General features: G+C 35.9%; 1 protein-coding gene across 2 annotated transcripts in view; it reads left to right on the plus strand.

Annotated features, from left to right (window-relative positions):
• BRIP1 (BRCA1 interacting helicase 1) overlaps positions 1 to 13789 on the plus strand; it is a 52494-nt gene extending 38705 nt beyond the window's left edge. For both annotated transcript variants that reach the window (XM_051635953.1, XM_051635954.1), the window contains exons 16-19: positions 6735 to 6847; positions 9194 to 9276; positions 10889 to 11215; positions 11957 to 13789. In XM_051635953.1, the coding sequence (XP_051491913.1) occupies positions 6735 to 6847; positions 9194 to 9276; positions 10889 to 11215; positions 11957 to 12822 (1389 nt within the window). In that variant the 3' untranslated portion in view covers positions 12823 to 13789. The remainder of the gene's footprint in view (positions 1 to 6734; positions 6848 to 9193; positions 9277 to 10888; positions 11216 to 11956) is intronic.
• Positions 13790 to 14503: the final 714 nt, after the last annotated feature.

The raw sequence follows: 14503 nt of genomic DNA on the forward strand, positions 1-14503 counted from the left end.
TGGCAAATAATTTGTTTCCAGCAACATAATTTGTGAAACATAATGGAAAGCATCATTTCAATTACAGTTTTCTGGTTTATATGTTATTTATTGATACAAAGAGTTTGCAGCTTTTGGGCTGAAGTCTTTTTCTCCTTTCTTGAGGGCTCAAAAACCCAAGATTCACATATAATTTCACAATAATGGCCTCTTAAAAACATTTAGTTTCTTGTCTTTGGAGCAATTTTGAAACCTCTATGCTTTTTCTTCATTGAAAGGAAAAAGAATCTAGGGCTGGATAAGTGGTTGCTGAAAGGATTCATTTATTGCATGCCATATTGTAGGAAAAAAATGTTCACATCCAAGAGAAACTGGGTTAATTAAGAAAAAATATTGATGACAGAGGGTTAATTTGTGCAAGCTGGATTTGTGAGTAGTTGTAAAATCCTATGGAATACAACATTCTTCTAGCTAAGAAAGGTAAGTTTTAAGTTCAATTTAACATAGAAGACACAGTGGATGGCATTTCTCCTCTACTGGTGCAAGGCTAATGTCAATATGCTGGCACAGATCACAGAAATCATCCCTGAATATATTTGGAAGTGAAGCCTTTGGATAAATAATGCAGCCAATCAGAACTTCACATTTAGTAGCTTGCTTTTCTGATCCATAAAAAATTCCAAAAGTGATTTTCTTGTGTTTATCTTGTCCTTAGCACAGGTAATGTTGACCTTTAAGTTTTTACTTGACTGTCAAAGTATGTTGAAAGCTTTAAAAGTGAAGCTATCACCTAGGGGATTTGTAAGGATGACTGACACTTATCACTTCACCCTGCACACGGTGGCACTGAGTGTACACAGCAGCCTTGGACCTCAGGGGAAGATGGTTGATTTTTTTTTTTTTCACTTCTGCTTCACTGGAAATGGATTGAATTTTCTCTGTCAGAGGAGAGTTTTGGTTGCATGAGAATTTAATCAAGTCACTTGTTCGCAGTCCCTCAAAGTCTACAAGACAGAGATGAGCAGATGGGCCTGGGGTGAATGTGCTACAAGGTTTGTCAAACTGTAAAACTTCCAGGTCTCTCAGATGCCACATGGTGTAGCTGACAATAAAAGTGTTCAGTGGTTACAACATTACATAAGCTTCTCCTCTTTAACCCTGGGATTAATATTGAGAATACTGGGGAAGTATTTAGTCCTTGAAGCGTTTGTGAATTCTAAATAAGAGAAGTACAACTTTGCATAAAATGATGCTACTCTGTTTCTGCCCCAGGAGATACTATTGGCCAGTTAGTAAACACTAATAAGCAGCAGTTTTGCTGTTGGGTGGTTTGGCTTTACTTTTTGAAGTAATATTGAAGTTTTTGGGCTATGGGGAAAGAAGGTAGCATTGTTTTTCTGTAGATAGTTGGTTTCTTGCCACTTTGTGGTTGATTTCCAGCTTCAGTAATTTCTAGTTTTCATTGTATCTCCATTCAGGTAACAAACATTTAAATCCCGTGGGTGCCTGGCATCTTTTCAGGGGTGCTCTTTTTGTGCCTCAGTATCCAAGGTACAGCTACTCTGAGATCTACATCTGCTGAGATGTCATCTCCTTGTTTTATTGAGTATTATCTGAGGAAGGCAATTTTTTAATTGCACATAGAGATTTTCAGGCAGGAAAGGTCACCTGAACTGTTCTGAAGTATATGTGGCTTTAATGCATGAGCTGTTGGTTGGAGTTGGTGGCCTCTGTGAGGCCTCAGGGCCAGAGTTCAGCTTCAGTGTTTGGTCTGGTAGAGACTCTTGTGGGATGGAGCTGCATAGCAGAACATCTTGAAGGTAACTGAGCAAGGTATTGACCAAGTGACTAGCTGGTAATGTCCTATTCCCAGTATATATGGTAGTGCTGTGCTTACAATTTTGGGGTTTGTTGGGTTTTTAAAGAAATGCAATATTTGTGAAAGCAGAAGAAGAATTTTATACTGAAATGTGACCTAAAAGTATATGAGATGGTTAGAATGACCTTAACAAATCAATGTCATAAACAGAATGGAGTTTAATAAATTGCAGGTAATAAGCATTTGCTTATCTCATACTGGTTTATATATATTAACACTACACTGGAAACACTTGGAGCATTTAAAGATAATGTCCTGCAATGTTATCTTTTTTCCTGTGGGCTAATAAATGGAGACATTGTGTTTAAACACAGCTTTTAGCAGGTCTGCTGAGGAGTGAGGATGTTTGAAGCACACTCTGTGACTCACCCAGGTCTTTACACGTGCATTATTTAGTCTTAAATCTCATGGATGTTGTTACTGCTTTTGAAGTGAGGGGGGAAAGTTAAATGCTGAACTATTTAATGCTACTTCCATTTAAGGATTTTCAGATGTAAAAGAAAAGAAATGGGGTTTCATGCCTTTTACTTTCCTGCACTTACAAACTTTTATGATTACTTGGCGTTCGTCAGGAGGAAAGTAGATGGCAAGTATGTTCTTGGAGAATTTTAATTATTGCTATTTCAGGTGGTAAAGAGACTCTAACTGGACACATGAGATTTTTAGGATGGTAGATTTGCTTAAAACCCCTTTTTATGTCTTTAGTGGGGATAGAAGCGAGGAATGACCACCTGTTATTTTTTGCTTGCTTGTTTTTAGGAGGTGGGGAACCAGTAGATGTTAAACATGAATGTGTTTTTTAAAGTTTTCTGGATAATATGAGCAAAAGTCTTTGTTTTCATTACCATTTTTCCTCTCATAAAACCATAGAAACAAGCCAGCGGAGTGCCAGAAAACATTTATATCCATTTTCTGATTTTTTTATTTCCATGAGGGAGACTGTTGGGGAGTGAAGGGCATGAGTTTACACTGTGTTTAGATGTGCCTACCTACACGTGTGTATACTGACACAGTTCCAAGCTTACTTGCCTTTTTCAGGAGTTGTCTATTTAGCCTGGGCTGTCACAACTCTGCTAAGTGCTGATGTGAAGAGAAATGCAGGTTTAGAGGAATGCTTGGTTTAAATGCTCACAGTAGTGCCATTGTATTCATAAGTTTCTGTCTTGTCTTTGGATTTCTGGGTAATTTGGTTTGTAATCCCACAGGTTACAAACTGGAGGTCATTTTTAATCTACCAGTGAAAACAAGAGATGCTTGAAGATGTTTGTAATGTGTCAAAGAACAGGCCTTGCTTGTTAACTGTTAGTAACAGCTTGGGCTCTTCTTGTTTGTTTTTGTAAAGCAAGGTGTAGCCCTGCATTTGGTTAAGTAATGCATCTATGAAAATCTCCAAATTTTGCCAGATGAACTAAAACTGCACACAGTTGATTTTGCTGATTTTAATCACACTAAATAAAAAATGGTATTGTGGCTTAACCTATTCAGCCTTCATATTGTGATACTGGCCCTGCTAAGTAAGTTTACAGTATTGTGGTTATGAGTTGTCAGTGCCCCAAATGCACATTCTCCAGTCCTGCCAAGCTTTGCTTTATAGGTCCAAAGTCCTGTTCTTTTGCTGAGATGAAGTATTTCTGAATGAGTGTCTGCTGGACCATCTACTTGTTTTTACTGAAGTAAAATTATAAAATACCACAGTTGTTAGCACAGTAGATTTTATTCTTTATAGGTTAAATCCTTTCTTCTTAAAACTTCTTAACAGGTAAATTAGGATGTAGGGTTCTGTGCAGACCTTTAGCTACAGGTATCTAAAATATACTGAAATAGTCTCACATTTCCTTACCTCAGTTGCAATTACAACTGCAAAACAAGAAGCTTCATATTTACAGAATGGAAATAACTCGATTTGAAGAAGAAAATGATGCTTTAATTCTGTTGTCCAACCATTGATTTTTTGGTAGAAGCAAATAGTTGATAATAGATTGCCATTTGTATATCTTGCTGTTAAATACAGCTGTGGTTTTGTTAATTTTGAATAGATTTGGTTCAAGCTGGCATGTTGCTAGGAGTTGCTGCAGTCTTCTGTATCTAGTATTATAGGTTATTTTGAGTTTCAAAAACAAGCTCTGTTTTTAATTTAGTCTTCTGAGCTTTGTGCTGTAAGCTGAGTGATGCAGTCTATGGTCATCACAGTATTTATTTATCTCTCGAATCCTGAATAAGTCTTAGTTTCTTCATGTGAAGCAGTGTTACTGCAGGTAATTTTTTGGGTTGTGTTTTATCCATCACTTTAATATAATGAACATCGTGTAATATTGTTGTTGAAGAAAAACTTTCATTGCTAATTTTGATTGAAAATACACTTGGGAATTCTTTTGAACTCCAGCAGAAACTGCCTCAAAATATTTTTCCAAGTCATTAATATATATATATTTGTTCATGGCACTGCTTTTTCTTGCTGTTTCTCAGTTAATATTCCATAGTGAAAGATGTTGAACTAATGAAGCATTAAAAGAACGAGCAGTTAGCAGGTATAATGCTGTGAGACTTCAGTTAATGGGAATGTGACCATGACCTCCCAGACAGATCAAAGACTAATCTGTCTGACAGCTACAAGATGGCAGAGCTTGCCACAGGCCTTCTGCTGCTGCTTGCTGAAGCTATTTGTCTGTAAAGCATGCCTGATAGCTAAGAGTATATTTTGAAGGATGAACAGGTAAAAGTAAAAGGCTGTCTTTTGACATTTTAACTAATCCCTTCTAGCCTGTGGTTTCCTGCACATCCAGGATATTTGCTAGCAGGAGAGACTGCCTTTTTCACATATGTAACATGTCATTTTGAATTGGGCGTTGATTTGATGCTTGATAATGTAAGAGTTATACAATGAAATAGATTCCAGTGGCATTAAAATGACATGCCCTGGCCTTTTACCTTTGGTAGACTTAAAATGAAAACTGAACTCCCAGCAATGTTAGTTGTCATCTCATGCTGAGACATGATGGTTTAAGTGAGAAAACAGAATGGTTATTTTCTGTTAACCCTTTTTAAAATTAGGATAGAAACAAGGTTTTAAAGATACATTCTCTTAGACCAAGAGAAAATGTGTTTTTATATAGTTTGAGAAATGAAATGTTGTGGTTGATGTGTAGTACAAGCAGTATAGATCTGCATAATGCTGACATGTATCAGAAGAATGGATAAGTAATGGATTTTATTGACAGGGTAATGCATTACAACACACATGATCTGACTGGTTTGGTTCTGTTACTTCAGTGGGTTTATGCACATAATTAAAAATCTCTATTTTCAGTGTAAGACGCACAAGTAGTTTATTCTAATTCTCTTTTTAACACTCTGCTAGCAAAGTAGAAGCTGTGGCAAACCTACATGTGTTATAATTGGCCAAAATCTTACTGATAGCAGAAAATCTTCAAAAGAGATGATTGTTAGGAAACTTACCAGGAATGCAAAGTGTGAACGGGAGTATATTGTTATTAGTGATGTTTTAAAGACTTCAGTGAAATTTTCTGACATCGGACCTAATTTCAAATGGTGAAGAGTTCTCATCTGTTCCTCCAGGTAGTATTTCCATTTGTAGAAATGCACAGATATACAAAAGTTCCTTTTTAAAGAGTGTTTTTATGTTAATAAAGATGTTCAGGAGTCATCCGCCATTTTGGAAATTACAAAGGAAACCTCACATGCCAGTCAATAAATTCTGAGTGACTGGGACAAATATTGAATCTGTGAAATCAAACTGAATTTACTTTCTGGCTGTAAAGATTGAATTTGTAAATTTGACAGGCAATTTAAAGGGCATAAGTACAAAAAATAAATTTTCTTATCCAAATTCAACTTGAAAGTTACCTGTCAGAAGAGGTTAGAAGTCTGCTGTTTTCTCTCCTGAAGCGTATCCTTTCACTTGTCAGTTTAGAAAGGTTAACACTGTACAAAAGAGCAACAAAAAGACCCTTTTTGGTGTATTTTTATGTTTGTTTATTTGGAAAAAAAAAAGGCAACATTCACTTCCCCCATCCCAATAATAATAAAATCTTTTGATATATGTTGGAACTTTGTCTAATGTCCAAATAAATATTCTTGCTCCAGTTTAGATCAGGCAACATATGTGTGGTTATCCATATGATTAGAAAGGGAAGGCAGGAGATTTCTTTTGCAGTTGGTACCAGGTCTACTTTTGAAGCAGGTAGGGAAGAGCAATATTAAAAAGGAGAGTGCTCTTTTCTGCCTCATGCCATGGGCCTGCAAACCTGAGCTGCTGCCTTTGCTTCACATTTAGCCAGTGAAACGTTTCCAAGCCACAGAAGGTGATGCCAAGCTAGGAAATACAGTTGGTGTTGCTGAATTCTGATACTCTGGCAAGGCCACTCTGTCTCTCAAGTTCTTTCTTAGCTTCTGTAGAAGGGGTGATGTTTGCTTACCCCTCACTTGTATAGTCTGGTCCCATTAATAGGTTAGAAGGCAGGGATTCTGATAAAAGAAAAGCTAAACATCTCCATTGCATCGTTTGGTTTCAGATGGGCAAATAAAACTGAAGCCTATTTAGACCATTTCCTTGTATCTGGAATTTTTTTTTTTTTTTTTTTTTCCCTGTGTGAACAGCTAATCCCTCTCTTGCTAGCACAGACATTTGGGTAAGTGTGTGGTTGTTCTGTTAGAACATATAAATTTCTGGAATAGATCATATGTTAAGAATAACTTTAGGAGGGTAAAAGCCATAATTGATTAGTATGCAAAATACAAAGCTGAAGTGCTGAGGCACACTCTTCATATTCAGTTATTTAATATTTTTTTTTAAGAAATTGCTTTCCCCTTTTAGAATATTTCATTGGCAACATGTATTTTGTTATTTCTTTCCTAGGTTGAATTAAAGAGGAAGTACAATGACCAGCACAAAAATACAAGAGGCCTTTTACCAGGGAGTCAGTGGTATGAAATCCAAGCTTATAGAGCTCTCAACCAAGCCTTGGGAAGGTGACATAAACTGAACATGATTTTTATTTTTATATATATATGTGTATATATATTTTTTATATATATATTTGTAGGACTTTTTTCTTTTCATGGCATCTTTAGGCATTCATTCCTCACTGTTAATACAAAGAGAATCAATCAGGCCAAAAACTTACTGCAAAAATCAGGTCTTCAGCTGTTCTGTACTGGCAAATGTCTGGTTTTCAGTCTGTTGTGCAGTTGAGCACTGGTATAATTCACAGTTTTTGTTTTACATTCACAATCCACTTTAGTTCAGTTGCAGGTTTTGTTGCTTGTAGTCCAGCTATACAGAAAGGAAAGCATTTGCAGAGACAAATAGTTCTTGAGCTTGTAAACCAAATGGAAATTCTTAGATCTTTTCAAATGTACTAAATGGTTCACAGTCTCAGTGGGCTCAGAATGCTGGTTTGATGTTCAGGCTACAAGTGTTTTTGAAAGGGAGAAATAGCAGGATTTTTTTTTTCTCAGACCTTTGCAAAAGGTCAATTCAATTATCACGCTCACTGATCTCTTCCCAGATTTAGAAGAAGTGGTGAAGCTTTACTTCCTCAAATGAAAAAAAAAATCCTCCCAGTTTTATTAACAGGATATCATTAATTCATCTGTCTCAAACAAAATTATATATGTAGTTATAGCTTTCTGTCATAGATGCCATACACCTGCCATAGAGATACAGACAGATTTATAGATAAGAAGAGAAACATCAGCCGGAAAACTCTTGGGGTTTTTGAGTGAGACTTAATACAGATGTCAGGGCATAAATGAAGATTTAGAGAGAAGATTGAGAGGATATCATCTCTGTAGTAAAATCTCAATGTAACTTCTTATTGTCTCATTTCTCACATTCTTCTTTGGAGAGTAAGTGCATTAGTTTGAATTTGTTAAGAAAAATCCAAGAAAATGGTGGAATGCTAATAGTGAGAAATTAATTGGAAGTTTTGTCACTGTGAAATAAATTTTAACTTAAATCTAATGATAGTGAAAATTACTTATTATATCATTATATCATATTATTATATCATTATATCATTTGAGTGAAATTATGCTGGTCTAAACTTAAGTGGAAAATAGAATTCCATTGTGACATAAATGTACCAATTGTGTATAAAGCCATTAGACTAAGCTCCTACTACACTTGAGGTTTGACAAAGAATGACTTATTTTTCTAACACCAGAGCAGTCTACTAAGTTGATACTAAGCTACATAGTAGATAGGGAAGGTTCTTACTGCCAAGATGCCTGCAGGGAGAGAAGTGAGCAGGAGCAGGCAAGGCTTCAGTCTGGCACTTTTCATGGAGTGCTGTGACATTATATGAAGTAACACAAGTCCATGAAATGAAATAGCAACCTTTGGGAATACAGCAGGTGGTGTGTGTGGCCAGGTGACAATCACACTGTGAATTCCTTGCAGTGCTACTTCTCCTAAAAGTGTAGGGTGTGTTTCCCGTGGGCGTAATTTGTTTAAACTATGAGTTAAAAGAAAGTTTATTAAAGCAATGAAAAAAATGAGAATTTGGAAGAAATGTTTCTTAAAGACATCTCTGTAGCATTTCTTCTCATGAAGAGACTTCAAATATAAATAAAATTTCTTTGGAGAGCCAGACTTGTCACTCCCATTTCAAGCCCTGACTCTGATACACCTGTGCTTTTATGTACATTTGTAAAAACATCTTCAAAAGTTGCTGTCTTCTTAAGTAACAGGGAATAATAATTCTAAGCTGTTACTGACAGACTCTTTTCCTTGTTTCCTTGATGTTTTCACTCTTCTGTAATTATTTTTTTTTTCTGGCTGGCAGTACAGAAATCCAAGTAATGTTAAAAATAGTAACATATGTAAAGTAAGTATTGGATTATTTCTGTAGGCCTCAAACAACTGAACGATGAGCTCAACAGTATCACTCACAGCTTTGATCTGTAGCATTAATTTTGTTACTAAAGAGAGTTAGGAATAATGTGTTTTAGAAACAAAAAAGTGCAGTTATTTAAAAGCTACTTGCTGCATCAATCCATTTTCTTTTTTACTTTCTATATGTTCTCCTCTCAGTATTTACCCAGGTAAGAGTGCTTTGATTAGCTGCTGAATATTTGTGTGAAGTTGTTTTTTTTTAGTTTACCTGTTTTCATATAATAAATTCAAGAACTGAAGGAAAATAAAACTTCCATAACACCTACAGCATTTTTTTGGTGCAAGATAATAGGAAAGCACTTCCTGTATATGTTTACATATTCCAGCTGACTCATTGCAATCCCTGTTTTCTGACCCTTACAGGTTTTATTCTGTACTTTCTAATTATATATACACTCTTTTTTGTTGCTCACTTACAGGTGTATAAGGCACAGGAATGACTGGGGGGCTCTTATTTTAGTGGATGACCGGTTCCGGAATAACCCTAACAAATACATCACTGGTGAGCTGTACACATCTCTCTGGGCAAGTTCCTAATATGAGCAATTAGTGGAAGATCCAGGTTACAGAAATATGGTTATAGAAATAGACATGAGTAGGAAAAGTTGTCATGAAATTTATCCATTGAACCAAAACTGTGCAGTTCAAACTGCAAACGCTCAAACTGTGCCCTGGGGTGTTCTAGTTCCTGAAATTCCCTGAAATTATTGATACCAGGGTTCAGTTGTGCTAATTTCTTTCCCCTTTTGGATATGCAGATTATGATACAACACATTTCAGTATGCAGAATTTGAGCATTCTCTTTTGTAAAATGCAACCTATAAAAATTTAAGGACCCTTAATCTTTGCATAGTAAATACATCTAATGTATATAGACGTGCGTGTGTATATTTATATGCATGTATTTCAAAAAGTTATTAGATTTTTATTTGGACTTTGGATAAATCTCATTAATTTGTACTTGCCTATAGGAAGCTTTAATGATTAGGAACAGTAGTCTGAGTTGTAACATTCTGGTTTTTTAGGTAAGAACAGGTAAAGGTTGTGCCTTTCCTATTATGGAATAACTAAATGCTCAATGTGCCAAAATGGAAGATAAAATAAAACAGGTCATGGACACTATCTTAATAAATAAATACAAATTTATGAAAAAAAAGAAGAAAGAAATTGCTTAGGAATGCTTTATGTATCTTGGTTCCTGTTGTGTTTAGAAAAGAGGGGCAAAAAGATGATAAACAGATAATGTTGCTGTGTAGTCAGCAGGTGGAGCTCAGCTGCTGTAGTACCAGTCAAACCATTTTCTGACATGTCTGTTCTAAAAGTACATGGAAATTATCTAAGCAAACAAAGATAAGCCATATACTAATACCAATAATCTGTATGTTCAAGATTTGGTAAGATTACTACTTTTTCTAAAACTTAGAACTTCACAGAAAAATAAAGTTCTCTGTTTTTTAAATATTGTCATTAAAATAATATTTAGATGGGCTTAACACTTTTTAAAAATAAAAACAAAATCTTTTACCCCTCACTCTTGTGTGTTCCAACACCATCTTAAACCTGTTGTGCTCAAGACATCTGGTATGTGAGAACTTTAAAAATTGCTGCACTATAAGAGCATACTGCATTATGTTTTTGCTTTTGGACACTTTAAATTCTTTCTGAATATCTCAGTTACTGTTAATAAAGGTGGAAAAGCTTCATTATATTCTATTTTTTGTCAGACCCTCTCAGTATGATAATAAATAGCTGTACTCCATATAAGTTACTTTTTAATAATTCATGGTAACAAGCAAAATTAACATGCAGACAAAAAAAAAGTATAATGATGTTTTTGCAATGCAGCAGTTTGAACTTAAAGTATTAGTGGAAGAGGTAAAAGTTTTTGAATACTGTTAGTATTACTTCTCAACAGATAAATACCACTGATTAAATCAAGTTCCCAGCACTGGAAAGGAAGATAGTTATCTGACCTTCATGAGCTACTTCTTGAAATCTTTATGGATCTGTGTAGACTAGCCATATGTAGAAGAAGATACTGGGGTACTATTTACTGATGTGTAATACCTGCTATAGGTGATGTAGTTCTGTGGTAACACATTTTTTTTCCCAAGGATTATCCAAATGGATTCGTCAACAAATCCAGCACCATGAAAAGTTTGGCAGTGCACTTGAATCCCTGCAGGCATTTGCTAGAAGAAACCAGAAAGGCATTGATTGTTCATCAGAGTCCAGCAGTGAATTTCACCAGGCACCTTCACATTCAAAAGACCTGTCACAAGCCTCACAACAGGAGGCAACAATTCATCTGTCACCAGATGTTCCTGCTAAAAGTGAGGAACAAAATTTGGTCTCAGAAGTTAATTTTACTACAACCACCAGCTCAGATAAACCTACAGCATCAAATCAGCCAAATAACATCATGACAACAATGAAACAAAGTATGTTAAATTCCTGTGGAAAAAACTTCATTAACAATTTTAAATGTGAAGCTGCATCTTTTGTTTGGAAGAAACAAGTGGGTTTTAAAATGACAGAAGTGCTAGGGTGCAAAGTGGTAATTATTCACAAATGTGTATGAGCTGTGCTCAACAGACTGTAATTAATTGTCATTCCATCTGGTTGTCTTAAAACAATTGATAATATTTGGAAGTTTCTAATACAGTAAAAAATGGTTTTGCTTAAATTACTTTGTCCATTGGAAACTATGAAGATAATTTAAAATATATTGAAAACATGAAGATTAGCATTATTGCAAGATGAGTGTCTTGGTTCAGAGCTGCATCTGTTGTTTAGATGTTGTTGGGACACACCTTTCATATAACCTCTTCTTGTCCCAGATTTACAAATGTTAGATTTCCTAAATTCTGGGAAAGCTGATGGCTTCATTTCAGGCAAGAAAGCTATAAGTAACATAAAGGCACAATAATAAAAACTACAAAATTTAAATCCAGTCATACTTGACCCTGGCTTTACATGTGCCAGTTAATCTATTAATTAAATTAAGACAATTCATCTACAAAGGTAGTTGTAACATCTGGGCATTTGTGTGGGATCTTAAGAAGTATTATAAAATAACTGGAAATGTAGTGTAGCAGTGGTCATTTTTATGTGCTAAACATGCTGTACATCAGCAGAGGGAAGGCAGATACAGTTAATCAGTGTTTGGTGATTTTTCACAGGTGGCCAGAAAGTTGATGTAAGGAGTCGTTCTCACCATGTACCACAAAGAAGAAAACATATGGACTCCACACCCAAAATATCAGCAACTAAAGTAGAGAGGGAGAAAGAGAATGGTTGGACTAATGCTGCTGTTGTGAAAGAAGGTTGCTGCTTTACACCACTGGCTTCAACCCGTTTGCCTGTAGCCAAGAACTGCACAACCACAGCTAGTAGCAAAGAAAGTAATGTGAATAGGCCAAGTGAACTTACTGATAGGGTAAATCAATGCCAGTCATTAATTTTGGAACATCAGCCCAGTGTACCAGAATCATGTTTGGAAACAATGAATTTTTCAGTTAAAAATACTGAGGTTGCAGTTGCTGAAGAGCATCCTGATCAGCTACAGCTTCAAGTTGAGCCCTGCAGAGAGTGTCCTTCAGCAGCAGGGAAATCTGAACTTTCAAAGTTAAATGTATCTGCAGAAGCTGAGGATGAGGATGAGAGTATCTACTTCACACCAGAACTCTATGATGATGGAGAACCAGAGGAAGAGAAAATCAGATCATTGGTTCCAGCCTGTGATGCAAATGAGAATCAGGTTGAATATGGAAACTCCACACTCATGGATGATCATCTTGTAATCAACACCTCAGAAACACTCAGTGTGACTAGAAATAAGATTGATGATGGCAGAAGCACAAGTTTACATGGAAAAATGCAGAATGAGGGGACTAGTACAGTTACTAATGTAGAGATGACTAGTGAAATAGAAGCAGAGCAGATAGCCTCTCAAGAGATGGACACCAAAAAACAGAAAATCAGCCTTTCCAGGTCAAGAAATAAAGGTGTGTCATCTTTTCTAGTGAACAGTCCTAGCACACAGTGACAGCTTCTGTAGCACAGGCAGTGAGCAGCCTGTACAGCACAGTCCCACTGTAGAGCAGTGGTGACTCTCTAGTCTCATCTAGTATGTACTACTGCCAGACTCCATTTTTCATTTTACTTCTTTGTTTTGCACTGTGAAAGTTGATCAAGATGCAGTTTTCTACAGGTATAATTAAGATTCTTCATCCATAAATGTGTGGCAAAAAGACATCAAATAGAAGCCCAGGTTGAATTTGCCTTGTGATGATAGGCTGAGGAGGTTTGTCTGTTGTAGATGTAATTAATCTGCCATTGATACAATCAAATATTTTTTTTTTTCAGAAAGCAAAACACCTGCATCATCAGATCATGGTTTTCTGCATTTGTTAGAGCTTTTCTTTTAAAAAAATTAAATATGCAGAACAGAATCTTTGCAGACCAAGTCATATGATAGATTGAATTTAGGTACTGAAGCAGGTGTGTCCTTCAGTGCTTTGTTTCTCTCCAATTTCTTCTGTCAAAATGTCTTATCAGAAGCTGTGTAGTAATATAGTAGTATTTGATTATCATGAGAAGTCTTTGTTTTATATGAAAGTTGAGGTTTCTTTAGAATTTTCTTTCATGAGAGGATCTGATTTCTTCTGGCCAGATTCTGTATGTATTCGTATCAAAATGTGTCCTCACTAGTGCCCTAAAAACTCATTCTCTGTGCAATATATAACAATGTAAATTTGTACATAAAGGTCTTTAAATCTTACTCAGTCTATTTTTTTTAAGTATTTCAAACATTTCTTTCACTTACTGCATTCGTAACAGCCAGGATTTTGCTGTAATAAAATGTACTACCCCTGACTTGTCAAGAACAGGTTGTTCATTTCCATCACATGAATGTGAAGGTGCAGGATATTTACCATCTTAAGATTGGATCATCTCTGCCTGAGAGCAGAGATGAAGTTGTTAACTTGTCATTTTCCATAGAAGTTCATCTGAATAACAATCTGTTGCCCACCTCTGCAGAGCTGTGTGTTCCTATCAATAGGGTTTAAATTGTATCCTTTCTTTGCACAGTAAGTGCATCTTTATAAAATTACATACTCTTGTCTTGCAGTGCTTAGGATAAGGGATTTGGTTAAACTTTTTGTTATGGTGATGCCACAAAGGATCATGTTTTCTTGGCTTAGGTTCCTGCTGTTCACTGTATTGTTGGATGGTTTTGAACTGGTTGATAGGACAGAAGCAAGCTGTGATGTAGGCAGCAATTGAAATGTATGACACATCTAAAGATAAAAATGCTTAATTTACATTTAAGTAATTGATTGATTGTTGGGGCTTAGGGCAGGAAAATTCTGTTTGTAATTGGTTTCTGGACTCAAAGTGTCCTGTATCCCACAGGAAATGCTGAGGCAGCCTGTGGCAGGAGGCTTGGGAGCCACACTCCCAAGAGCTGATCAGCTACATCCTGCTGAGTCTTAAATAACTCTTCTTAAAGCAAGTTTTCTATGCCAAACCATTTTTTATGCTTATGTACATCTAAATAGGTGACAGAAATCACTTAAGCTTTGTGGCTTGTCTGCTCATCTTAAGGACCACTATCCCTCGTTTGTCTTTCAGAAGATTTGTCTGTCCTCAAATCCATAACATGAAATATAAATAATTATCTTCCTTTCCTTCTCTGGAGCAGGTTATTCCTTGCTTGATCTTGT

This window comes from Apus apus, chromosome 18, assembly GCF_020740795.1.
Source record: "Apus apus isolate bApuApu2 chromosome 18, bApuApu2.pri.cur, whole genome shotgun sequence".
Taxonomy (NCBI): Eukaryota; Metazoa; Chordata; class Aves; order Apodiformes; family Apodidae; genus Apus; species Apus apus.